This window comes from Eucyclogobius newberryi, unplaced genomic scaffold (genome assembly GCF_026437365.1).
Source record: "Eucyclogobius newberryi isolate DKJ021-1_F unplaced genomic scaffold, fEucNew1.0.hap1 SCAF_3, whole genome shotgun sequence".
In the NCBI taxonomy this organism is placed as follows: domain Eukaryota; kingdom Metazoa; phylum Chordata; class Actinopteri; order Gobiiformes; family Gobiidae; genus Eucyclogobius; species Eucyclogobius newberryi.
In genome coordinates, this window is record NW_027315945.1 from 30,599,964 (window position 1) to 30,625,466 (window position 25,503).

The window sequence follows — 25,503 nt, forward strand, 5'->3', positions numbered from 1 at the left end:
TGTACGAAATGTCACTTTCTCGCGCTCTTTTCGTCTCCTTTTCTCTCTCTCTCTCCATCTCTTTTCATGTAACTTTAGGGGTGTTGTTGTTGTTGTTGTTGTTGTTGTTGTTGTTGTTGTTGTTGTTGTTGTTGTTGTTGTTGGGGAGGGTCTGGCAGGACTTCCTCCCTCGATACCTCTCTTTCACCCTGTCTTTCTTCTTCTTCTTCTCGCTCCTTGTTTCTCTCCTTTGCTTTCTCCTCGCCCTTCTTTCTTTCTTTCTTTCTCACTCTCCTTTCCTCTAGTTCTTTCTCCCTCTCTATCTCGCTCTCCATCCCTCTCGCCTTCCACACTTGTCTTTCTCACACTCTTTCTCTCCCTCCTGACCTCTCTCTGTCCCTTCCTCTCATTCTCTCCTTCTTTCTTCCCCTCTCTCCCTCAATAATACAGTATATATCTCTCTCTTTTTCTCCTCTCCGTTCTTTCTTTCCCTCCTTCCCTTCCTCTAGGTCTCTCTCTCGCTCTCCCTCCATCTCACCTTCCACACCTGTCTTTCTCTTCCTCACTTTCTTTCTTCCTCTCTGTCTCTCCCTGCCTCTCTCTATCACTACCTCTAATTCTCTCCCTCTTTCTTCCCTTCTTTCCGTCAATAATCAAACGCTTTCTCTCTTTCTCCTCTCCCTTTTTTCTCTCTCTTTAGCTCTGCCCCCCTTCTCCCTCGATAACATCTCTTTGTCAATCTTTCTTCCTCTCCTTCTTTCTTCCTTCCTCTCTATCTCTTGCCCTCCCTCATTACATCTCGTTCTCTCGCTCCCTACCTCTTTCTCCTCTCTTTCTCCTCTCTTTCCCTCAAAACCTCTCTTTCTCCTTCACTCTGTTTTTCTTCTCCTCCGCCTCCTTTCTTTCTATCGTCTACATTTATCCCATGGTAAAATGTAAGTTTTGGGTTTCTGATGTTTTTGTTCTTGATGAGCTATTTTAGATTCGGTGGTACGTTTTGCAATTACAGGAGGTTGTTTTAGGGGTGCGGTCAAGAGGAGGTTTAAATGTACAAGAAGTGAAACGTCTGCCAACTACTACAGCGAAAGGTCCTACGCTGCATGAATATCTCTTTAAGGCCGACCAGAGCTGGAGATGTTTTACGATTTTGTAATTTTGACTTTATATGGTGTATTTATACCTGTTGTAAATATTAATTATAGTTTTACAACAATCAAGTAGCTATTTGTGGAGAAAAAGTAGAAAAATCTGAAGAAAATAACAGGAAGTGACATCAACAACTTTTTTGATCCCCAAACAATAATTCAACTAATGCTCCCATATCTTTGTATTTGTCAATAGTTAATTCTATTTTTATTTTTTTTTACAATAGATAGGTTTTGGCCCAGTGGTTGCTGGGTAATTTGATGTCATCAGTTATAAACAGGAAGTACAATTAAACACCTAAAAATCAGCTATTCTGGGATAATTTTTGACAATAATTTTTAGCAAAATTTTAAATAAATCTATCTTGATGAGTCGTCCAACCTGTCTTTAAGTAACTTCAAGTAACTGTATGTGCGAGTGGAGTACAAAAAAAAAACATTGGCATAACAAAAAAGGCTTTGAAACCAGTAAAAATACCTTTGAAATACTTAAACCATTCTGTACAAACCGAACGACTCGCGATAACTATCCAAGTCACGATGCTATTCCCTGTGGGTGTGATGTGCGCCGCGGTCGTACTCACAGCGATGGCGTATCTGGTGATGTTGCGGCTGTTGCACTCCTCCAGAGCCTCGGGAAGCTCCTCCCCGTCGTGAGACTCGCCGTCGGTCACAACAATCATGACTTTAGTGGCTCCTTCTCTGGCTCCTCGCTCTGCGCTGAATGCCTCTGTGCTGCAAGACAGGAATGAGATTGAACAGTTATTGCACCACAGTCTGATGTGTGTCACGTCAGACGATCATAGACTGAATTCCAAAACACAGTAAACTCCAGAGAGAGAAGTCGGGATTGATCATCTTCAATTGGAAGGACAATCATTTTAAAAGCAGCATTATCTGATATAGATGTAGTGTGTGCTTCAAAATACAGAAAAGGGTCTATATGGAAATTAGTCACAATTTCTTTTCCCCTTTTATATAAATTTAAAGCTGGGGTACCTCATTCTCAAACTGTGGAATAAGGAAGTAGGTATTTAAACCTTTCTGACTCATTCCTCGCTCTCACAAACCCTTTGGCACGTCAGTATTGTCATTTTTGTCCAATAGCGCGGCTTTAGATCAGCTTTTTCGGAAACAGCAGTGAAGCAGGTTGATACCCCTAAACAACCAATCAGCTCTCATCCCAAAGTGTCCACAGCATCATGTAGTGACTCACATAAATGAATGAAATGAATGAAACCTTTGTTGCCCTGGGGAGAATTTATCTTGCACACGAGAGCATGGAAAGACATAAAGACAGTTGGAGAACACAGACAGTCGACACGTATCAAAGCAGAATACTACAGTTTATTGAGCAGTTGATTACTACGTTGCACAAGGATGTAATGCCTCTCTGCGTCTTCATTCGACGCCCTTTGTCCGGCTCTTTCTCACAAGTATGAAAAGATGAAGACATCGTGTAGAGATCTGCTTTTATAATACACAGAATTGGAGGCAAAATTGACTAATTACGAGAAACAAGAGTTGGGAATACCCCAGCTTTAACCTGCTTTCTCCAAACGGTGGGGCAATAAATCACACTGGGCCTCCTACAAAGTGAGCTGTAAGTGCTTAAGTCGTTCAACAACACGTTAGTCACACGACAACCGCCGGACGCCCCCGATTGGTCTCGCGCAACATCCGCCGTGTGTCGTCCTCGTTTCGCCCGCATCTGCGCATTCCCCATCCTCCTGAAACACGCGCTCAAATGCCCCGGACAGCCGAGCGAGCCGCACCCTGTCCTCTGCCCAAAAACCTGTTCCCTGTGCGGACCTGCTCGGGGCATTCAATAGGGTTGGTAAGCCTCAAACCCCACACACACACACACACACACACACACACACGCACGCACGCACGCACACGCACTCAGGGCCAGTCATTGCTTGTGAACTCAGTCATTTTCAGGCGTAACTCCAGCCTTCGCCTAAATATAACATTGTGGTCAGCCGCAAGAAACTCAGAGTTAAAAACAACCGTTTCCCCTTTGCCTCTGCATCTGCAAATTACACTGGGTGCGAGGAAGGAGAGGCAAGAAGAGAGGGAATCAACAAAGAGGAATATAGAGAAAAGGCTGTGGAGGAGTGCTGCAGGAGGCCGTTTGCTCACGGCTCACGTGCTGTGATCAGACACACTCCCTGTCGCTCCATTTATGCCAATAATGTCTAATAATCATTTAGTTAACTCTATTCTTTCATTCATACCTTATTTTTGTATTCATATTTTAATATTATTATTGCTGTTTTTGTTCACTGACAATAACAATAAACCCTTTTCTGATTCTGAAAAAAATATATTAAACAAATAAATAAATTAAGACAAAACGGAAAGTTGAAGAAAATGAGAAATGTCAATTATATCAAACAAATAATTCATCTTTGTTCAAATTGGGCTGTATTGTAAAAGCAGTGTCTGCATTAGGCTTGTCAAAAGTATCAAAACCCAAATACTAACCCAATACTAATACTAATACTAATACTAATACTAATACTAATACTAATACTAATACTAATACTGTTTCCTAAAACAACTAGATATTCACAGAAAATCACAAAAACAGGACAAATCTGGATCTTTTGGGAAATTGTTAAAGAATGCACTACTATTCTGTGTTGTAAATGAATCTTTAATTATGTTTTAATCTTTGATCATTGTGGTAAAGGCAGCGGTATCACGTAACAAGCCTTTTCCTGCGTCTTGAAATCTAGTTTTATCAAATTGTCCAACATTTGACCGATGGGCCCACTTTTGCTTCACTTTGCCATCTGAAAAAGCCGTTCTAAAGCCGCGCACGAGCCACTAAATCCTGCATGTGAATACTACGTTTGTGCGGGCAAAGAATAACTCCAGCTTGAACAGAGAAGCACTGTATATATCCCACGTTGTAGTGTCCAAAACGAGGTCCGACACCGACAATAAAGAACGAAAGCGTTTGAAAAACAATTGCACAAGTCAGTCATAAATGAATAATGGTGGAAAGAGGGAAGCCAATAAAACGGTGTGTGAAAGAGGAGAAGAGGAGATGAAAGACAAGAGAAAGTAAGTGGAGCTAATTGGGAGGCCTGGCTGTAGTTACAACCGGCTTTTATGGAGTCACACCATGTGGTAATGACACAGTGTGGTCGGGGCGGCAGCGCTGCGTGCGTGTCACCGAGGGGCATCAGACGGGCGCGGCCAGGCTCAAGCTGTGGTTCATGCAAGTCAAATACAATTATCCCCAGAAAGTGTGTCGAATTCATGTCGGAAAGTCCAAGGAGCACTTTGTAAATCCATGTCAAGTTGAAGGTCAGGTTTGATCAAATAGATTTTTAGTGTGGATTTTTTCATTTTAATTCAGTTTCTTATAGTAGGGATGATGTAGCTGACGCACTTTCACACACGCCGCGACGAGTCTGAGGCAAAAATAAGACTAAACTAGGAAATAGACCAGGATTAGAGCAGGACCAAACTAAATCAACATCAGGACTGAGCCGGGACCAAACTAGGACATGTGTGATGACAAGAACCAAAAAAAAATCTGAATTGTTTGCATTATATTACAGCGTTAATATGGTGTGAACATTGGGGCTAAACTGAACCAAACCAAGTCTATATCAGGACTAAGCCGGTATCAAACCAGGACCAAACCAGAGAGTGTGAAGTGTGAATGCAATAAAGTGTTTTCAAGTCCAACAAATCTACATTTCACAGAATAATCACAGTTTACATATTTGCTGTGTCACTTTTTCTATATTTTTAACTGTCATACCCCACGACTACCACTAGGGCTGTCGGCTTTTAGTTGATTGACTGGTCGATGGTGTTATTTTTTTTTTTATTGTACAGATTTGTATGGACCGCAGCAGAAAAGAGTGCGTTAACTGAAGCTTTAGTAGTTTCATCTTCTAGTTTTCTGCTTAAATAGTAGTTTTTGCACAAATTCCATTGCGGTTTTTGTCTTTTGCGTCCGCTTTCGGGGCAGCTAAACGGTCTGATCGTACTGTCTGCCGAAAAGCATCGAGCGCTTTTGCCGGTTTCGCGACACTTTCTCATTTAGTCAACTGCTCGATGGGCGGGGCGTGTCTTCAGTCGACTACGGCCCAACACGGCTCGAGCTTCACTGGAGGAAGGCGTAGGTTTTGATTCCTGGACCGGGTGGAGTCGACCATGTTCTCTGCGTGTTTGGGTGAGTTCCCTTTGGGGCGCTGCCGTTTCCTCCCCCATCGACTCACACCGAGCTCTGATCCTCTCCTGCCTCCCCGTCCCGTTTGCCCCAGCGGACGGGTCAAACGCAGAGGACACATTTTTACCACGTGGACAATAACGTTTTTCATCCTCAACCTTGAGCTAAAACGTTGCACTCGTAAACCAGCACGTCTAATGTGTGTTTTCGCCGGGCTTCCTTCGCCGTGGAGTCGCAGTGGAGTTTATAATAAGCCCGGGGGTTATTTGGGGTTGGGTTCAAAGGTCACGCACGCTGTGAAAAGCGATAACATTGGTCACAGGGTCGGCACATGAAGGCAGTTTGGGGCAGTCAGCACTTTTAAGAATAGGAATGGGCCGTTTGAGTGCAGCGTATACATTGGTGTGGATACTTGAGGATGTACTGTAACAGGGGGGCCGTATTTTCACAGCTGTGGCGGCAGGACTTGGCTGACCCAGCGGCACCGGGCCATGCCACACCTGGAGCTGTGCTAACTCAGCAGCGCTAACCAAACCGATCTGTTTTTCTTCTGCCCCGACCCATCCGCGGGCTCTGCAAGGCCAGCGATCTGCCACTGTGATGTTGTCACGTCACTGCAATTTCAAACTGGATTTTTTAAGACGGAGGAAAATGATTGAATTTATGGATTTTTTTCAAACAGTGTCCAGATGCCAAGGTTTGAAACTTTTCCTGTGATGGATCGCCTCTGTACGTGTGAGGAATTACACTGACCTCAATGATTGTAACAAGAAAAGAAAACATTTTTGGAACAATATGATGCCACTTTATATCTTGTTTGGACATGTTGGTTAGTCTCTGGGTGTCTACAAACTAATCTACCTGTCTTTGTTTTGGACTCGGACATCTGGTTTGGATAAATGTTAAAAAATTATCCATATCCATATAAAAAAATAATAGAAATGGCTTTCAGTAATAATCTCCTCAACCTAAACAATACAGTTTTGAAATCGTTGCCATTTAAGACCAAAAAATAGTTCACTTTCTTCTTCCAAAGTCTGAATTCTGCTCCAAACCGCACGCTTTTACTGACAAAAGGATTGGAATTATTGAAATAACTCTTTCACAGTTCACAAGGAGCTCTGTGTAACTTCTCCACGTCTCCATGGTGAGGTCACTGCTTTGCCTGTTCCGAAATATGTCATTAAACTCACCATTTATTCAAATTACAGGTGTTTTTATTGCTTTTGGTCTGGTGCCATCACTGATCTCCATGCAGGTACATTTAATGCACCTAAAATCTTCAAATGTAATATGTTTTCTTCAGGAATTACATAAATACTGTTGTTGTGACCAAGCAAAAACCTAAAGGAAAGATTAGTTGCCCTGAACAAAAATGTGGATTTCCTGTCACAACGTTTTAACACCACAATGAATTTTCCAGTCAGTGCTTTTCAACTGCCCTTTTAAACACTCTTCCTTGCCTTTAAATTCACCACAAAACAGGAACTATCCCATTACCTGAAGCATTTGAAACGGTCCCGCACGCAGGGCCGGGCCGGCTTAAACTGCTGGTATGACTTTAATAAGCTGGAACTTTATTTTGAAAGGAACTGGATACTATAAGACAGAGAGCTCAACTTAAATCTTTAAAGACATTCGTATGGACTCAAATTACCAGACGAAAAAACCCAGGATGTATTTTGTTCTAAATGTGTAACAGTATTTGAAAAGAGATGTCACTGAGGTTATACTTTTAATGCAATGCACACAAAATGAGGTCAATTTCTGGTAATAGCGTTGAATTCCCGCAAAAAAGGTTCCCATTTTATCCCCTTTATCGCCCTGGGGTTACGGTCCAAACTAACAAAGGATTCTCTGTGAAATATATAATCACAGACAGAAAAGGCATGTGCATGAAACATAACTGTTGCTGAAGTACCTCTTAATACACTTCAGGCAGTCGTGAGAGTCATAACATTGGCGTTAGCGTGATGGACAGCGCTCACCAGGCCATGTGGATGGCATATGCCGTGCGCGTCTCTCGTCCCTCCTGGCGGCTGATGTTTTTGGCCGCCTCCACCACCTCCTGAGTCGTCTGGTAGTCCTTCAGCGACCACTCGTGCAGCGCCACCTCGCCGTACTGCAGGATGCCCACCTGGAATCAAGCACGGGCAGTTCAGGTGACGCCGAGCTTGGACGTTAAATGGTAGAAAATGACGTGGTTTTGGGTTTGGTGCTGTCCAAACCATGATTTAGGTTCTACCTGTAGCTCGGCCTGTCACAATAACACATTTTTAAGTGCGATCCAACGTTACAATAATAATATTGAAACGTCTTTATGTAAAACCCTTTTGTCAATGTGCAATTATAGGTAAAAACATGAACTGTAATAAATATAGAGCAGAACAAAACATGATTAAAGTACTTATAATGAGCCGATAAGAAGTGCACCTCAGATCTTCTTGTACTATACTTGTACTATACTATAATAATGGACAGTATACCTAAGGCTGCTTATTGGTGGCTTGCATACATGTCTCATCTCTTTCATGATTCCAGCCTCTGCAGAAGTCACAATGTCTGAGGAAAATCTGTTGCTGTACGACACATGCACTATATCAAACATATCTTTTATATAATCCTCCCATTTATCATGATATATCACAGATGATATCGTATGGCCAAGCTCTAATAATCTGTCGACTCATTTTCCACATAAACATTGAACTCCAAATTGCAAAGTTTCAGCCAATTCAGTAAATTCACAACATCAGAACGTTGTAGTGTGAGCATTTCAAAAAAGACCGAATCAATCATGTGAGTCAACAAAACAAAGGCTTGATTACAGCCTCTTGGTGGAAAACTGCTGTCCCACTGTGGACACGCGGAGGGTGGACTGTCCCTTTAAAAAGTCTCGTTCTAGTTCTCAAAGCAAACAGCACTCGCGGAATGTTTGAATTCATTGAAAAACCAAAAGTATTTCCTCTTCACCTCATGTTGCCCCCCAAGCATCACATGCAGCCCCTTCACTGGTGTTGTAATCCCAGAAACACACTGTTCTTCCAGTGAACACAGGCTTTGCACATTACATATTATTATTATGTACTTGCCAAACCATTGCTCTGCGCTTTTTTACTTTTATTATGTTAGCAACTATCTTTTAGTACTCGCTCTGGGCATTACAACAAAGTATTATGAATGTACAGTTAAATACTATATATATGATTTAAGATTTACAGAAACATTATACTGCATTACAGAGTGTATAATTGTGCATAATATCCAACAAGAATAAAACTACATGCAGCTGGATTAATAATAATAATAATAATAATAACTTTTATTTATATAGCGCTTTTCAGTGACCCAAAGACGCTGAACATATATAAAAAAGGGGGGGTATTTACAGACAGGGGGGACAACACGTACAATACACATTAATATACAGATAAAATGAACAAGACAGAAGAAGTAGAAAGAAAAAGATGGGGATGTAACAGGGGGTAGAAGAGTAGGCAATGGGGTAGAGGAGGCTAGGGGTAGGGGAGGTCATAGGCTTGGGTGAAGAGGTATGTTTTTAGGCGGGATTTGAATGTTGTGAGTGAGGGAGAGTGGCGGACAGGTTGGGGGAGGGAGTTCCAGAGTCGGGGTGCTGTTCGGGAGAATGCTCGGGTGGGGCGGTGGGGGATGAGGAGGTCAGACAGGTAGGGGGGGGGCAAGGTGGTGAAGAGCTTTGAAGGTGAGGAGGAGTATTTTAAAGTTTATGCGCTGCTTGGGATTCATTCATTCATTTAATTTGATTACTTTGGTTAACTTAGCATTACAATCAAACAATCAAGTCAATTAGAACAACACATATCTGTCCGTGACCAGGCATAAGTAGAAGCAGTAAGTACAAAAGATGTTAATCGTGAATCATCTATATCATTATTCAGGTCTCAATATAATCGTAGGAACTAAAAAATAATCAGTGTGAGAATTGTAAACAGCAACAATGCATCAAAAAGTCAAACTACGTGTAAAGTATGTTTTTATCTGGCTGTTTATGTGAAAATAACACTGATTATTCATTTATGTTTGATTTCATGAAGCTCGACTTGGGAAGAAAGCAAAAGAAGGATTTCATTGTTGTTCAGTCACAGTGACAAGAACCCTGAAAGATCGTGAAATCCTTTCTTCTCACAACAATCGTGACATTGAACGACGACTGTACTTGACTCTTACTTCTACACACGATGCATCGAGGTCCACTCTGAGGAAAGCCCACCCGCTCACAGTACCAATGTTCATGTTTTTATAGCACTAAAACAGTTGAATTAATAGAAGACGTTGAATGCCTTGCTATAGAACATCCCAGGCAAAGCAAACACATCACCATGGAAACAAACAGGTTGCAGGCCCAGATCAAAAAGTTAAATTGTGCACCTTTAATAACAGCATTTACAATCAGAATCAGAAAAGGTTTAATGCCATTGTCAATGATCAGAAGTCACAAACATAGGAACTTGCTTTGGTGATTCAGTGCAACATAAAACGATGAACAATGATAAAACAACCTAAAAAAGTCAAAACGATAAAAAAAAAAAAGGCTATAAGATAAAAAACAAAGATAGGGTTACTATGTGCACAAATGTACAGTTGAGTTTACAGATGTGGTGCAGAAAGTGAACAGTGCAGTGATTAAGGTTAAAGTGGCAGTGTTTAAGAAGTGTTCATGAGTAAAACGACAGAGGTAAAGAAACTGTTCCTCTGACTGACCTGCATTTGGTCGGGGCTGATGTGAAACTTGCTGAGGATGTTGCTGAGGAAGTTCTGGACCTCGTACCAGGGGTAAATGCTGTTGGACCCGTCTAAAACGATCACTATGTCCATGTACGTGGAGCACCCTGTCAAAGGTGAAGAGGGCCGTCGTTAATGACAAAAGCAGCATGTTTGTGTGCTCGAGTACTTTGAGTAGTTTTGTACTTTGTGCTGTCGGGGAGATGGTCTCGCGGGGCTGGAAGTCGTCGCTGACAGAGGCGCAGATGCCTTTGCTGAAGGAGGACGTGCCACACTCCTGGGACCACAGCGGGGCACAGGCCTGCACAGGAGCACAGTACTATCAATACTGACACTTATAATAACTGCATTAAGAGGCTCCATACTCCATACTGAGTTCAATACCACAGTGATAACAACAGAAACACTCTTTTTATTTGTGTTACTGTTAGATCTTATACTAGTTCTGTTAAAGCTCAAGATCATTCTAAAACTGTTCAGAAAATGTCCCAATTTTGTCTCGTTTATGTGATTTTTTTTTAGTGTCAGTACTTATTAAATACATTTGGTTTCGATACGTGTTTTAGTATCAATTTGTATCACATTTTCAATACTTTCAACAACCTTTAAGAAGAGGTGAGCAATATATTGACATGTAGATCATATTGTGTGTTGTTTTGAAGATAATGTGAATATCACAATATAAGTGTGTCGTTTATAGTAAAAAATGCTGCTTGTTAAAATAAAATGAATAAAGTTATGTTTGTCTCATAATAAAATCTCAACTAATATGTTTAAAGACACGTTTTAATACATTTTGTTGGATTCACATAATATCTGCCCCTAACCCTAACACCGAACCCATCGAGAGCTTTATTATTGTTGTAAATATCATAATTACGCTCCGCTGTTGTCTGAAAGAACCATGGTTAAAGGTTTATTTATGGTTTAAAAGTTCAATCTACAATGAAATCCTTCAGGAAAACAAGACTACATTCAGAAAAAGACTGAATGTAGTGTCTCTAAAGGTGGAACAGGAGCAGTAGGTGGTTAGTCGTTATCAAAGGCTGAAACACGTAGACAAGTGCGGCTGCTGACCAGAGTATAAACACATAAAAACTGCAGACTGGAAACAAAAGGCAAACAAGTACTGAGGCCGAATAAGTCATGGAAAATCTACAATTGTGTGGTTTTTGGGGGGACAGAGAAAAGAGGGAGCAGCGGCGAGAGAGTGAGGCTATTGTTGACATGCTGGCAGTAACTGTTGTCATGAGTGGTTTAGCAGAGCTGGAACGCCAGACCAGCAAAGCAATTTAAATCAGATTCTTTCTATAGATGGAAGGAGAGAAAAAGGGGGAGGGACAAACATATTTTAGTCTTCAAAGCATTTCTTTTGGCACTAAAATAAAGTTGGAGTGTGGTGGGCAGCGCTGTGTGTTAAAAGTGGCATGTGTAACGCATTTCCACACATACAGTACCAAGAACTAAGTCCCTACAACCCCCCAGTCCCTGTTTAGTCAGAGGAACCACCCGGTCCCCCCTGCCCGCGTTCAACAGCTGAAAATGAGTCTAACTGACTTTTAAATGTTTTATTAAGTTAGGAATATAAAAGTCTTTTTCCTCCTCTTTATGAGAAGTGCAAACCACGTCCACAAAACTGTGATGCACGAAAAGCTCAAACAAAGAAATGAACAATAAAACACAAATATTCACAGTTATTCTCACATTTGTCAGGTTCCAACTTTCCCACAGCCAATCAGAGCAGCCGACAGTGAAGGCTCCTCAGCTCCAGTGAACACAGCGCTCTCTGTGTCCTTCATGAGCCGCTTTAATCCACACACGATTCTTTGTTTTATGATTTATAATTTATGATTCTTTCTCTAAATATTGGTTTTCATTACAGCCTCTCCTCGTGACACTTGCACATCATCATTTTAAAATACTCGAGTGTGCAGAAACGGAATGATCCTTAATGTTAATGTCGTAAATGTGTCACAAAAAGGTTCCTGGTCCGACTGAAAAATACCTGGACATTAAAAAAGTGCCCTAAGTGTGGCCCCAGTCCTCCTCTAGTTCCTCCTCTGCATGAACTCACATCCAGTGGAGAATGGAACAAAGCATTTATTTATTTATTTTACCCGAAACTGAAAACAGTGTGAAAACCTCTTCTAGACAAAAGAAAGGGTTGAATATTTGGTGGAGAGTGAAGGAGAAACATGTTGGTTTTACTGGTCCTGTCATTACGGATGAGGCTCACACAGACGGCCAGAGCCAGAGGAAGAGGATGAGAGAAGAGGAAGGAGGAGAAAGCAGAGGGAGAAATGTGACTGAGGCGCAATGGCTTTTGGAGAGTCTGTCATTAACAAAGGGCCGGAGACGCATTCCAGTCCGGTTATAGACCTGACCACTGGGATAAAGATAAACACGTCCACGAACTGTGCCCGGCTCCACACCCAACACAGGCAGAATCTGGCACGCGTTAAATACCTCACAATATGACATTTAGTCCACTGCAATTCAGGGGAAAGTGTCAAAATGTGGCTTTACCTGGTTTATGTAAAGCATTAGCGTGTTTAAAGAGGGATTTTAGCCAATACTAGAACAAAAGAATTGCAAACGTAAACATTATAGATGCAAAACAGGTCATTTGAATTAAATATATACAGTAAACCTAAATGTTAAGTGCTTTTAATCGTGCTGTTTATGTCACGTTAATGTCATATTTTCATTCAGAATGTTTGATTTCACTGTTGTTTGTTCGTGGTTTCAAACATTGCGAATTTTTGTGAAATTGTTCTATTGTTCTAAGTCTATTTTTATTCACAAACACTATATTTTCTGCACAGCTTTATGTTGTCCATACAGTTTATATTTTTTAAGTGATTTACTTTTACTGTCACATCGCCAAAGCAAATTCCAAGTTCGGCAATGAATCTTTTTCTTATTGCCAATGTACGACCACTGCATCATTCTGTTTAGCTTTTGATTGTAGAACATCCAGTAAATGTGAATGAAATATAACTCACGACTGCAGGTATATTTTAGATGAGAAACAACATTATAACACGTTTAAAAGCACAAAAAGGTAATACTATGATAACAAATTACCTTTAATATGAGCTTCATTTGCAGTTGGTTTCAAAAGGCTGAATTAAGAGCGTTAGTCTGCTCTGGTCTTACCAGGAATCCGTCTGGAGAGTGTGGCGTCAGCGTCATTCCCAGGTGAGAATTCTTCAGGTTTTTGGAGACGTTTTGAAGAGCAGTTTCACCTGTATCAAGAACCACAGAACAGTTCATATGAAAGTCAGGTTATCTTACTGCTGGTGTGTCTGTCTGTTTGTCTGTTTGTCTGTCCGTCTTTTTATCTGTTTGTTTGTCTGTCTGTCTTTCTATTTGTTTCTCTCTGTGTGTGTCTGTCTGTGTGTCTGTCTGTCTGTCTATTTGTTTTGTCTATTTGTTTGTCTGTTTTTCTGTCCGTCTGTTTGTCTGTCTGTCTTTCTATTTGTTTCTCTGTGTGTCTGTCCATCTATTTGTTTGTCTATTTGTTTGTCTGTCTGTTTTTCTGTCCGTCTGTTTGTTTGTTTGTTTGTTTGTCTGTTTGTTCTATTAAAAATGAAAAAGCCCTTGTCTTGAATTGGGATATTGTAATTGCAGCATATAGTGAGTCATGTGATGTAAACACAATCACTTTGTTGACGAGCACATTCATCAGTCTGAAGTGGAAAAGCAGATTCAAACAGACTAAAGTAACACTTCCTCTCAGAGTAAAAATGTGGTTCATAACATTTTCCCTGTTCCAAACTGACCTAAATAGACTTTGCTGCAGTTCGAGTTCCTCTCTTCTCCCACAATGCATTTGTACACGTCTCCTTTTCTGTTGTTGGGGGGTCCATCCCAGGGCGCTCCGACAAGCATTCTACAACAAAAGGACAATAATGTGTTCAATATAAAGCTGTTGTTTTTCATGTCAAACGAGTGGCGTCAGTTACTTACGATTTCTCGCCGTCCGATTCGTGTTGTAAAACCGAGAATCCGAACAGAGCGTCTTCTGGACCCGAGAAGATCCGAGGGTTCTTCACGTCGATGTTGAAACAGTGACACAACTCTAGAAAAGAACAACAGAAACACAGACGTTTCGGGTCGGAGCTTTCAGATTCCATATCGACACGAGGGTAAATGCTCAATACCACGATGATGATACAAACGCTCTTTTTAGACAATAATTTAGTCAATTAGTGATTTTCAACCCAAAATAATAGTGTTTTTGACAATGTTTCCATGTGGTCTTTTACTAGTTCTTACACAAAGCTCTGGACAATTCAAAAATGATGCAGGAAATGTCCAGTTTTGTCTTTTTTTTTAATACTTGTTAGAATGAATCTCTAGTTTTAGTATCAGATTAGGTCTCATTTAACATTTGAAGCATTACAACACTGAATATAAACTGGTCCACGATATCTAAACTGGTCCATAAAATGTAAATTCCCAAAGTAAGGTGCAATACATCACTTCTGGGTCTGCCGCTCGTCTCTGTCGTGCAGATGTTATTTCATTGCCAGGAAATGTTCCACAGTGAGACCTTAAGTTTATTTATCTCCATGGAGACAAGCAGATGCCACCAAAAGTCAGGTGTTTGGACAGTTCACAGTAACAACGTGTTTTTCCATGTATTTTTTGAGCAATAACACACTGTAAATGAATAAAACCGAGGTAGAAACGTTTAAGTCCAGGACCTTTCAGACTCCACCAGATCAGTCCTGCAGAGCGCAATCACCAAAGAAGATGTTTTTTCTCTCTTTTTCATTGTGTTTTTTAACTGAATTGTGCTGACAGTAAAAACTTCAAACTTGATTTCAAGGGAAAATACTCAATACCAAATTTAAAACCACAATGACAATTTAAGATAAGATAAGATAAGATAATCCTTTATTGTCGAAATTTAATTGTTGCAACGCAGGTAGATGCAGAAGAAAAGGACAGATAACTTAGGAAGTTTAAAAAACACTCTTAATAGAAGAACTCTTATAAACAAAAACTCTTCTAAACAAAAACTCTTATAAACAACCTCTCATTTCTTAATAAGGAGTGGAGGGGAAAAATAAAGATAACATAAAATAAAAACAGCTAGCGTAAGACAAGATAATACTAATAATAATGGTAAAATAAACACTATTTTCATCAGTTATATGCACATGAATGTGACATTATTGCATGTGAGTACGACAGTAATTGCACATGAATATGACGGTATTGCACTTAAATATGACGGTATTGCACTTAAATATGACGGTATTGCACATGAATATGACGGTATATAAAGAAACAAATGTAAAATGCAACACAAAATCATCGTAGTTTCTCAAACAATGACACTGGTCTTATAGTAGTTCTGTTGAAGGTAGAAAGACTAATAAATAAAACTATTCAGTACATGTCCAGTTTTTAGATTTGTATGTCACTTTTTCACACTTGCTCAAACGATCATCAAGTTTCAATTCTCACATTTGTATCGATTAGTATCTGGGTATTGTTGTTTTTACTGACAGTGATTCATGTGAAAAGGCCGAGTAACTGCGGAGATATTGCAAAACATCTGCATTTTGGTCTGCTCTCGAGAGCGTCACGCACAACAACACATTCACAGCGACGCACGAGCCGACACGATTTTCTCTTTGGCCCTGGGAGAAGGTGAAGTGCGCCTGGCGATTCTCTGGATAAACAGAGCGGAGCAGAGCGCGGGGGCAGCAGGGCGTGGGTTATGAAAACGCCGGAGTATTGAGTATAGTAAGACCCCTGTCACGACACACAGCCGGCCTTCATGCGGACACACGGAGGGGAGACGGTCAGACATGGAAGTGACTGTAAACCATATGCGACTGCACAAACATGCCACAGTGGACCGTTTGTCAGAGCGGAGGATCGTGTGAGTTCAGACAGAGCTGCTGCTGCTGAGGCTGAAGCTGCTGAAGCTGAAGCTGAGGCTGAGGCTGAGGCTGAGGCTGAAGCTGAGGCTGAAGCTGCTGAGGCCGAGGCTGAGGCTGAAGCTGCTGAGGCCGAGGCTGAGGCTGAAGCTGAAGCTGCTGAGGCCGAGGCTGAGGCTGAAGCTGAAGCTGCTGAGGCCGAGGCTGAGGCTGAGGCTGAGGCTGAAGCTGCTGAGGCCGAGGCTGAGGCTGAGGCTGAGGCTGAAGCTGCTGAGGCCGAGGCTGAGGCTGAGGCTGAGGCTGAGGCTGATGAGGCCGAGGCTGAGGCTGATGAGGCCGAGGCTGAGGCTGAAGCTGAAGATGCTGAGGCTGAGGCTGAGGCTGAAGCTGAAGCTGCTGAGGCCGAGGCTGAGGCTGAAGCTGAAGCTGCTGAGGCCGAGGCTGAGGCTGAAGCTGAAGCTGCTGAGGCCGAGGCTGAGGCTGAAGCTGAAGCTGCTGAGGCCGAGGCTGAGGCTGAGGCTGAGGCTGAAGCTGCTGAGGCCGAGGCTGAGGCTGAGGCTGAGGCTGAAGCTGCTGAGGCCGAGGCTGAGGCTGAGGCTGAGGCTGAGGCTGATGAGGCCGAGGCTGAGGCTGATGAGGCCGAGGCTGAGGCTGAAGCTGAAGATGCTGAGGCTGAGGCTGAGGCTGAGGCTGAGGCTGAAGCTGAGGCTGAGGCTGAAGCTGAAGCTGCTGAGGCCGAGGCTGAGGCTGAGGCTGATGAGGCCGAGGCTGAGGCTGAAGCTGAAGCTGAAGATGCTGAGGCTGAGGCTGAAGCTGAAGCTGCTGAGGCTGAGGCTGAGGCTGAGGCTGAAGCTGAAGCTGCTGAGGCTGAGGCTGAAGCTGAGGCTGAGGCTGAGGCTGAAGCTGAAGCTGAAGCTGAAGCTGAAGATGCTGAGGCTGAGGCTGAGGCTGAGGCTGAAGCTGAAGCTGCTGAGGCTGAAGCTGCTGAGGCTGAGGCTGAGGCTGAAGCTGAGGCTGAAGCTGAGGCTGAGGCTGAGGCTGAAGCTGAAGCTGAAGCTGCTGAGGCTGAGGTTGAAGCTGAGGCTGAGGCTGAAGCTGAGGCTGAAGCTGAGGCTGAGGCTGAAGCTGAAGCTGAAGCTGAGGCTGAGGCTGAGGCTGAGGCTGAAGCTGAAGCTGAAGCTGAAGCTGCTGAGGCTGAGGCTGAGGCTGCTGATGCCGAGGCCGAGGCTGAGGCTGAAGCTGAAGCTGCTGAGACTGAGGCTGAGGCTGAGGCTGAGGCCGAGGCTGAGGCTGAGGCTGAAGCTGAAGCTGAAGCTGAAGCTGAAGCTGAAGCTGAGGCTGAAGCTGAAGCTGCTGAGGCTGAGGCTGAGGCTGAGGCTGAAGCTGAGGCTGAGGCTGAAGCTGAAGCTGCTGAGGCCGAGGCTGAGGCTGAGGCTGAGGCTGAGGCTCAGGCTGAAGCTGAGGCTGAGGCTGAAGCTGAAGCTGCTGAGGCCGAGGCTGAGGCTGAGGCTGAGGCTGCTGAGACTGAGGCTGAGGCTGAGGCCGAGGCTGAGGCTGAAGCTGAAGATGAAGCTGAAGCTGCTGAGGCTGAGGCTGAGGCTGAGGCTGCTGAGGCTGAGGCCGAGGCTGAGGCTGAAGCTGAAGCTGCTGAGACTGAGGCTGAGGCTGAGGCTGCTGAAGCTGAGGCTGAGGCTGAGGCTGAGGCTGAAGCTGAGGCTGCTGAGGCCGAGGCCGAGGCTGAGGCTGAGGCTGAAGCTGAGGCTGAGGCTGAAGCTGAAGCTGCTGAGGCCGAGGCTGAGGCTGAGGCTGCTGAGGCCGAGGCTGAAGCTGAAGCTACTGAGGCCGAGGCTGAAGATGCTGAGGCTGAGGCTGAGGCTGAGGCTGAAGCTGGGGCTGAGGCTGAGGCTGAGGCTGAAGCTGAAGCTGCTGAGACTGAGGCTGAGGCTGAGGCTGAGGCTGAGGCTGAAGCTGAAGCTGAGGCTGAGGCTGAGGCTGAGGCTGAGGCTGAGGCTGAAGCTGAAGCTGAGGCTGAAGCTGCTGAGACTGAGGCTGAGGCTGAAGCTGAAGCTGAGGCTGAGGCTGAGGCTGAGGCTGAGGCTGAGGCTGAGGCTGAGGCTGAAGCTGAAGCTGAAGCTGAAGCTGAGACTGAGGCTGGGGCTGAAGCTGAGGCTGAGGCTGAGGCTGAGGCTGAGGCTGCTGAGGCCGAGGCTGAGGCTGAAGCTGAAGATGCTGAGGCTGAAGCTGCTGAGGCTGAGGCTGAAGCTGAGGCTGAAGCTGAGGCTGAGGCTGAAGCTGAGGCTGAGGCTGAGGCTGAAGCTGAGGCTGAGGCTGAGGCTGAGGCTGGGGCTGAGGCTGAAGCTGAAGCTGAAGCTGAAGCTGCTGAGGCTGAGGCTGAGGCTGAGGCTGAGGCTGAAGCTGAAGCTGAAGCTGCTGAGGCTGAGGCTGCTGAGGCTGCTGAGGCCGAGGCCGAGGCCGAGGCTGAAGCTGAAGCTGCTGAGACTGAGGCTGAGGCTGAGGCTGAAGCTGAAGCTGCTGAGACTGAGGCTGAGGCTGAGGCTGAGGCTGAAGCTGCTGAGGCTGAGGCTGAGGCTGAGGCTGAAGCTGAAGCTGAAGCTGAAGCTGAAGCTGAAGCTGAGGCTGAGGCTGAGGCTGAGGCTGAGGCTGAAGCTGAGGCTGCTGAGGCTGAAGCTGCTGAGGCTGAGGCTGCTGAGGCCGAGGCCGAGGCTGAGGCTGAAGCTGAAGCTGCTGAGACTGAGGCTGAGGCTGAGGCTGAAGCTGAAGCTGCTGAGACTGAGGCTGAGGCTGAGGCTGGCGCTGCTGAGGCTGAGGCTGAAGCTGCTGAGGCTGAGGCTGAGGCTGAGGCTGAAGCTGCTGAGGCTGAAGCTGCTGAGGCTGAGGCTGAGGCTGAAGCTGAGGCTGAGGCTGAAGCTGCTGAGGCTGAGGCTGAGGCTGCTGAGGCTGAGGCCGAGGCTGAGGCTGAAGCTGAAGCTGCTGAGACTGAGGCTGAGGCTGAGGCTGCTGAAGCTGAGGCTGAGGCTGAGGCTGAGGCTGAGGCTGAAGCTGAGGCTGCTGAGGCCGAGGCCGAGGCCGAGGCTGAGGCTGAGGCTGAGGCTGAAGCTGAGGCTGAGGCTGAGGCTGAAGCTGAAGCTGCTGAGGCCGAGGCTGAGGCTGAGGCTGAGGCTGCTGAGGCCGAGGCTGAAGCTGAAGCTACTGAGGCCGAGGCTGAAGATGCTGAGGCTGAGGCTGAGGCTGAGGCTGAGGCTGAAGCTGGGGCTGAGGCTGAGGCTGAAGCTGAAGCTGCTGAGGCTGAGGCTGAGGCTGCTGAGGCCGAGGCCGAGGCTGAGGCTGAAGCTGAAGCTGCTGAGACTGAGGCTGAGGCTGAGGCTGAGGCTGAAGCTGAAGCTGAGGCTGAGGCTGAGGCTGAGGCTGAGGCTGAGGCTGAAGCTGAAGCTGAGGCTGAAGCTGCTGAGACTGAGGCTGAGGCTGAGGCTGAGGCTGAAGCTGAAGCTGAGGCTGAGGCTGAGGCTGAGGCTGAGGCTGAGGCTGAGGCTGAGGCTGAGGCTGAAGCTGAAGCTGAAGCTGAGGCTGAGGCTGAGGCTGAGGCTGAGGCTGCTGAGGCCGAGGCTGAGGCTGAGGCTGAAGCTGCTGAGGCTGAGGCTGAAGCTGAGGCTGAGGCTGAAGCTGAGGCTGAGGCTGAGGCTGAGGCTGAGGCTGGGGCTGAGGCTGAAGCTGAAGCTGAAGCTGCTGAGGCTGAGGCTGAGGCTGAGGCTGAGGCTGAAGCTGAAGCTGAAGCTGCTGAGGCTGAGGCTGCTGAGGCTGCTGAGGCCGAGGCCGAGGCCGAGGCTGAAGCTGAAGCTGCTGAGACTGAGGCTGAGGCTGAGGCTGAAGCTGCTGAGGCTGAGGCTGAGGCTGAGGCTGAAGCTGAAGCTGAAGCTGAAGCTGAAGCTGAAGCTGAAGCTGAGGCTGAGGCTGAGGCTGAGGCTGAGGCTGAGGCTGAAGCTGAGGCTGCTGAGGCTGAAGCTGCTGAGGCTGAGGCTGAGGCTGAGGCTGAAGCTGAAGCTGCTGAGACTGAGGCTGAGGCTGAGGCTGGCGCTGCTGAGGCTGAGGCTGAAGCTGCTGAGGCTGAGGCTGAGGCTGAGGCTGAAGCTGCTGAGGCTGAAGCTGCTGAGGCTGAAGCTGCTGAGGCTGAGGCTGAGGCTGAGGCTGAGGCTGAGGCTGAGGCTGAAGCTGAGGCTGAGGCTGAAGCTGCTGAGGCTGAGGCTGAGGCTGAGGCTGAAGCTGCTGAGGCTGAGGCTGAAGCTGAGGCTGAGGCTGAGGCTGAGGCTGAAGCTGAAGCTGCTGAGGCTGAAGCTGAAGCTAAATCCCAAAATTAAAAATAAAAATAATACAAAGCGCATTTTCAAGTTTCCACCACTGTACATTTGACGATGGATACTTTTAACCTCATTACAGCTGAGAGCAAGAAAAGTAAAAAGCACTTCTCGTTGTTTGAAGGTTTGTTTTAGGTTTAAGTTTATGGTCAAGCTTTGAGCAAACAAAAATATACAAATTAAAAGTCTAAAAAAGGACATTTCTTTATCAGGATCATCACTTTTCATGATTTTCAATATACTTTCACGTTTAAGATGTTACTTCAATATATTTGGAGTATTCACTCTTCTTTTTTAAATTGAATGTCACTATTGTTCTAATAAGACGGTCCACCACGCGGGGACGGGCGTGGTCAGTCTGATAGATCAGACTGACCACGCCTGATGAAAGACACGTCACGACATCAGACGTAATGTACTGCAATACTTTTATTTAAGTAGATTGTTATATTCGATGTGATACATGATGTGATACATTTTACTCTTGTATCTGTATTTTTACTTAAGTAACAAAATTTAGTACTTCATCCACCACAATGGCTTTATTTTGGCGCTTGAATCAATATTTGGAAATGTTCTGATGTTTTGTTTCCTGCAGATCAGGAAGTGCACTGAGCATCTATTTAAGAACGTTAAAGGGGAATAACATGTGAGAGGTGTGAATGTTAGTAAATGAAAAAAAAAGAAATTGCTGTTTTGGAGTACTGTATGTATATCGTCTATAATTGAAAATATTTAAATGGGCACTTTAAAGTATAAAGTGATATTTCTGTCCATTTATGGTTTGACATTTGCAGACACATTTGAGCACGTTCCTGATACATTGTGAAAAGATCGACTGGCTATAATGCAGAAAAGTACTGAGATATTCATCCATCCATCTTCTTCCGCTTATCCGGGGCTGGGTCATGGGGACTCCCAGACCTCCCTCTCCCCAGACGCTTCTTCCGACTCCTACGGGGGGATCCCGAAGCGTTCCCAGGCCAGCCGAGAGACATAGTCCCTCCAGCGTGTCCTGGGTCCTTCGGGAACACGCCCGAAACACTTTCCCAGGGAGGCTCCCAGGAGGCATCCAGAACAGATGCACGAGCCACCTCAGCTGCTCCTCTCGACGTGGAGGAGCAGCGGCTCTACTCCGAGCTCCCCCCGTGTGACTGAGCTCCTCACCTTATCTCTAAGGGAGCACCCAGCCACCCGGCGGAGGAAACTCATTTCTTATCCTTTCGGTCATTACCCAAAGCTCATGGCCACAGGTGAAGGAAGGAACGTAGATTGACCGGTAAATCGAGAGCTTTGCCTTTCGACTCAGCTCCTTCTTCACCACAACTGTCTGATGCACGCTCCATCCTTCCCTCACTCGTGAACAAGACCCCAAGAGACTTGAACTCCTCCACTTGGGGCAAGGACTCTCCACCCACCTGAAGAGGTCAAGCCACCTTTCTCCGGTTAAGAACCATGGCCTTGGATTTTGAGGTGCTGATCTTCATCCCAGCTGCTTCACATTCGGCTGCAAACCGTCCCAGTGCATCCAGTGGGTTTGATGGAGCCATCAGGACAAGACCGAGATGTTCATTTTTGCCCATATTGCCCAACCCCACAGTGTCGACACGATCCCGAGTTCTACTATTGTGGCAAATAATACCAGTCGCAACTCAATATAATCCTAAAAACACCACAGATAAAGAAGAAGCACGTTTCAGTCATTGTTCCTTCATTCAGACATTTGCCCACTTGGTAAACCAACACTGCTATTGCTCTAAAGCAGATTTAACCAAATATAGTGACGTTTGGATCCTCGGATGAAGCAAGTATCCAAAGTAATCTCTTAAAAGCTTCTGATAGAATATAAGAAAATCCTGATGACTTTTTTCCCATACTGACCTCCCATGCCGCGACGTTTTTCATGTAACAATAAACGTGAGTAATTTAAGCGTAAAGCCTTGAGTTAGACACGTGGCCTGGCCTGCACAGCTGCTCTTGCACTTGCAGCGATCCCACAAATGCACAACGAGCTCCACAGACACGTCAGGCCAATCAGAGGCACGAAACCAGAGCCATCACTGTTTCTCCTCCAGGTTTAGAGCCGACATCAGAGCGACAGGACTGTTTTAGAAGGATGACAAGCGAACAGCATCGGCACGGCAATTATCACTTCAGAAACGAAATATTGCATCTTTTGAATGGCCCTAAAGTATCACGTAAAACCCAGAATGAAGTCTATAGTGCGTTATGTTTCATGTAGAAAGTGTTGTTTTGATGTTTAAATATTGAGAGTCTGAAACTGAGGATTATTTTAGTAGGCCACTAACGATTATTTCTGATAAAGTACATTTTTAACTAAATACAAGCTGAAATGTGGTGACTGAAGACTTCAAGGTAGACGACATTCACAAATAAAGTGTGCTATTGATGAAAATACAAAATGGTTGATTGTATTTTGACATTTTGATTCATAATGTCACTGTTTTTTGTCATAAAACGCTGTTAACTGATCTATATTTTGCAGCTTAATCGTTGCTGCACTAATTGAGTAAAAGTGTCTGCAATAAACTGCGACATGAGTTTGAAAGAACAGAAACAAACAAATGGCATAAAGTGATACTTTTGTATGTTTACAGTCAAATTTGTGCGATACTTTAGCCTCAACTAAATGTTATTTTGGTAAGTTCAAGCAGGTTTTTAGCATGTCTTTGTCAATTCAATTCAAAAACACACACAAAAAGTAAACAATTAAGATGTTTATGGAATAATTGTCATAATATCACTTGTATATCATCTGTATACTGGTAAATCAGAATAATAATAATAAAACATTGACATTTAAGTAATATTTTTCACATTTACACCATTCACTTTTGTTCGACCTCAACCGAGACATTTACAGGCTCATTTCAGCGCACGCAGATTGCAAAAATATGATTATTATTGATGGGGGGAAGAATCAAGACATTATTTGTTGTCAATCCCCCTGACTTCTAGAACAGAGCAAGTCTTCTCGTACTCTCCACACACTTCTTTTTATGGCTCCAATTAATCTCGACGCAGGCAACAAACATTTTACGCTCCTCAGACACAGCGCCGTTAAAACGTTGGCGTCGTTTCTTGTGGCAATCTCTGCGATTCCCGACCCCTTTCCACAACAAACCGGGTCTCCAATAACCACTTCTGCCACTGATTTTCTCCTTCATCCTCCTGTTTCGCTCATTCTCTCATAAACCATAAATTGGCCCTCTTTTTTTCTAACCCCGCAACCCCCTTTTTTACCCCCCGAATACACACAGTTAGACACGCTGTAACTCTACCACAAACCCTCCGCTCGCCCGCCTCCCTCGACTGTAACAAACGGTGCAATTCCCCCAATTCCCCAGCCCTGGATTCATTTTTACGCTATGTATATAGCACTGCACCACAGACCGTCGCCATGACAACGGGTGGTAAACACTGTCAACCGAGTCCAGATTGTCTCGACCGCGGGTTCGGGCTGCGGGCGCTGATGTGCTGCTGCGTCCACGTCTTTAATATACTCTTCTCCGCAGTGAATATACCGTGCGCCGCGTGCCAAAGAAACTCTGCCCAACGTGAAGCTGCGTTTGTGGACACTGAAGCTAAAGAGGGTGGTCTGCAGGGATGGAAACCTGTTTGTTGTTTGCCTCGCAACCAAAAGGTCCTGGGTTAAATTCCTGAAACGTTGTGTTTGGTAAGTCGGTTGTTGCCCGTCTCGTCGTGCATCTGCCGGTAACAAGTCCGGACCGAGATTCTGGCTCAAACACTGGTCAAATGCAGATGACTGAATTCTCTACAAAACTGTGTAAAGCTCGGGACTGTGTCGTCCCGTCTCTGCCACTAATGTAAAGTATTTGACCTTGAATCCGGAGCTTTAAGACGATTTAAAGCAGCGCTCTCAAAAGGTAATATTCAGAGTCTTGAAGCACAGTCAGCGGGCTCTGTTCTATTGTTGTGACCCACAACTTGAATGGAAGTCATTACTTTGCTGATTATCTGGACCTGGTTTTCTAACAAACTGAATTGCGGGACTCAAAGCTTGACAATGTGGCAGGAACTCACTTGAACTTGAAAAAGCGAGTGCCCCGCATGTGAATAATATATCTATGTATGAAAGTTTTTTCCGACTAAACTCATCTCAGACTCAACAAACTCAATAAGGCCTTCTGTGACTTTATAAAGAGCAGGTCCATCAGGTTTTTGTTCCAGAACCATGAGCACTGACAGCCTTAATAATACCATCCCAGACCACATGACTGAAGATAGGACTGAACACTGGCTCATGCTCAGAGGAGCGGCACATTCAGACAGAGCTCTGTCCTCTACCTGCACCAGGCTCTGGGCTCATGGCCCCTTCATTTCAGAACAAACAGCTCTGAGTAGAAAAAGCTTCAGTTGTAGTCATCTGGACTCAGTTAGAAAAAATAGACGTTTCGACTCTCATCCAAGAGTCATTGTCAATAAAAGAATTTAGAATTTTAATGGGCTATTAGAATCCTCTTTGTCTTTGTGAGACCCTGGCTCAACCACCCTGAGCACCTGATTAGCATCTAAATGTCCTGGTCCTGGTCTTCTACCTTTCCAGGGGTTCAGTATACCATTATAGATTAAGAAAGACCTTCTTTAAACAGAAATGGAGGGCTAAGATTCAATCTTCCTGGTATCTATAATGGTATACTGAACCCCTGGAAAGGTAGAGGACCAGGACCAGGACATTTAGATGCTAATCAGGTACTCAGGGTGGTTGAGCCAGGGTCTCACAAAGACAAAGAGGATTCTAATAGCCCATTAAAATTCTGAATAGGCTAGCTCGGTAGATACAAGGGGGGAGTTTCTGTTGAAACAAACAACTCTTTCTACTTCAGGAAGGCTCCGCCCAATGGGTGGGTCTTACCACAGAACAGTATTAATATCGGAGTTCTCGATCTAAATTCTTTTATTGACAATGACTCTTGGATGAGAGTCGAAACGTCTATTTTTTCTAACTGAGTCCAGATGACTACAACTGAAGCTTTTTCTACTATGGAACACGCCTGGACGAATGAGGGATTACACCGACAAACAGCTCTGAGGTCATTTTTTATACGGCGTAAAGACTCTTTAGGCTGAAGGCTTGTCATGGAATCAGAAAATGTCCTTGGGATGAG

General features: G+C 44.9%; 1 protein-coding gene across 1 annotated transcript in view; it reads right to left on the reverse strand.

Annotated features, from left to right (window-relative positions):
- itga10 (integrin, alpha 10) overlaps positions 1-25,503 on the reverse strand; it is a 54,365-nt gene that overhangs the window by 19,493 nt on the left and 9,369 nt on the right. The window contains exons 2-8 of the mRNA XM_072460791.1: positions 14,056-14,167; positions 13,869-13,978; positions 13,243-13,331; positions 10,270-10,384; positions 10,063-10,190; positions 7,311-7,459; positions 1,709-1,859 (exon numbers count right to left, since the gene is read on the reverse strand). Coding sequence (XP_072316892.1) covers positions 1,709-1,859; positions 7,311-7,459; positions 10,063-10,190; positions 10,270-10,384; positions 13,243-13,331; positions 13,869-13,978; positions 14,056-14,167 — 854 coding nt within the window. The remainder of the gene's footprint in view (positions 1-1,708; positions 1,860-7,310; positions 7,460-10,062; positions 10,191-10,269; positions 10,385-13,242; positions 13,332-13,868; positions 13,979-14,055; positions 14,168-25,503) is intronic.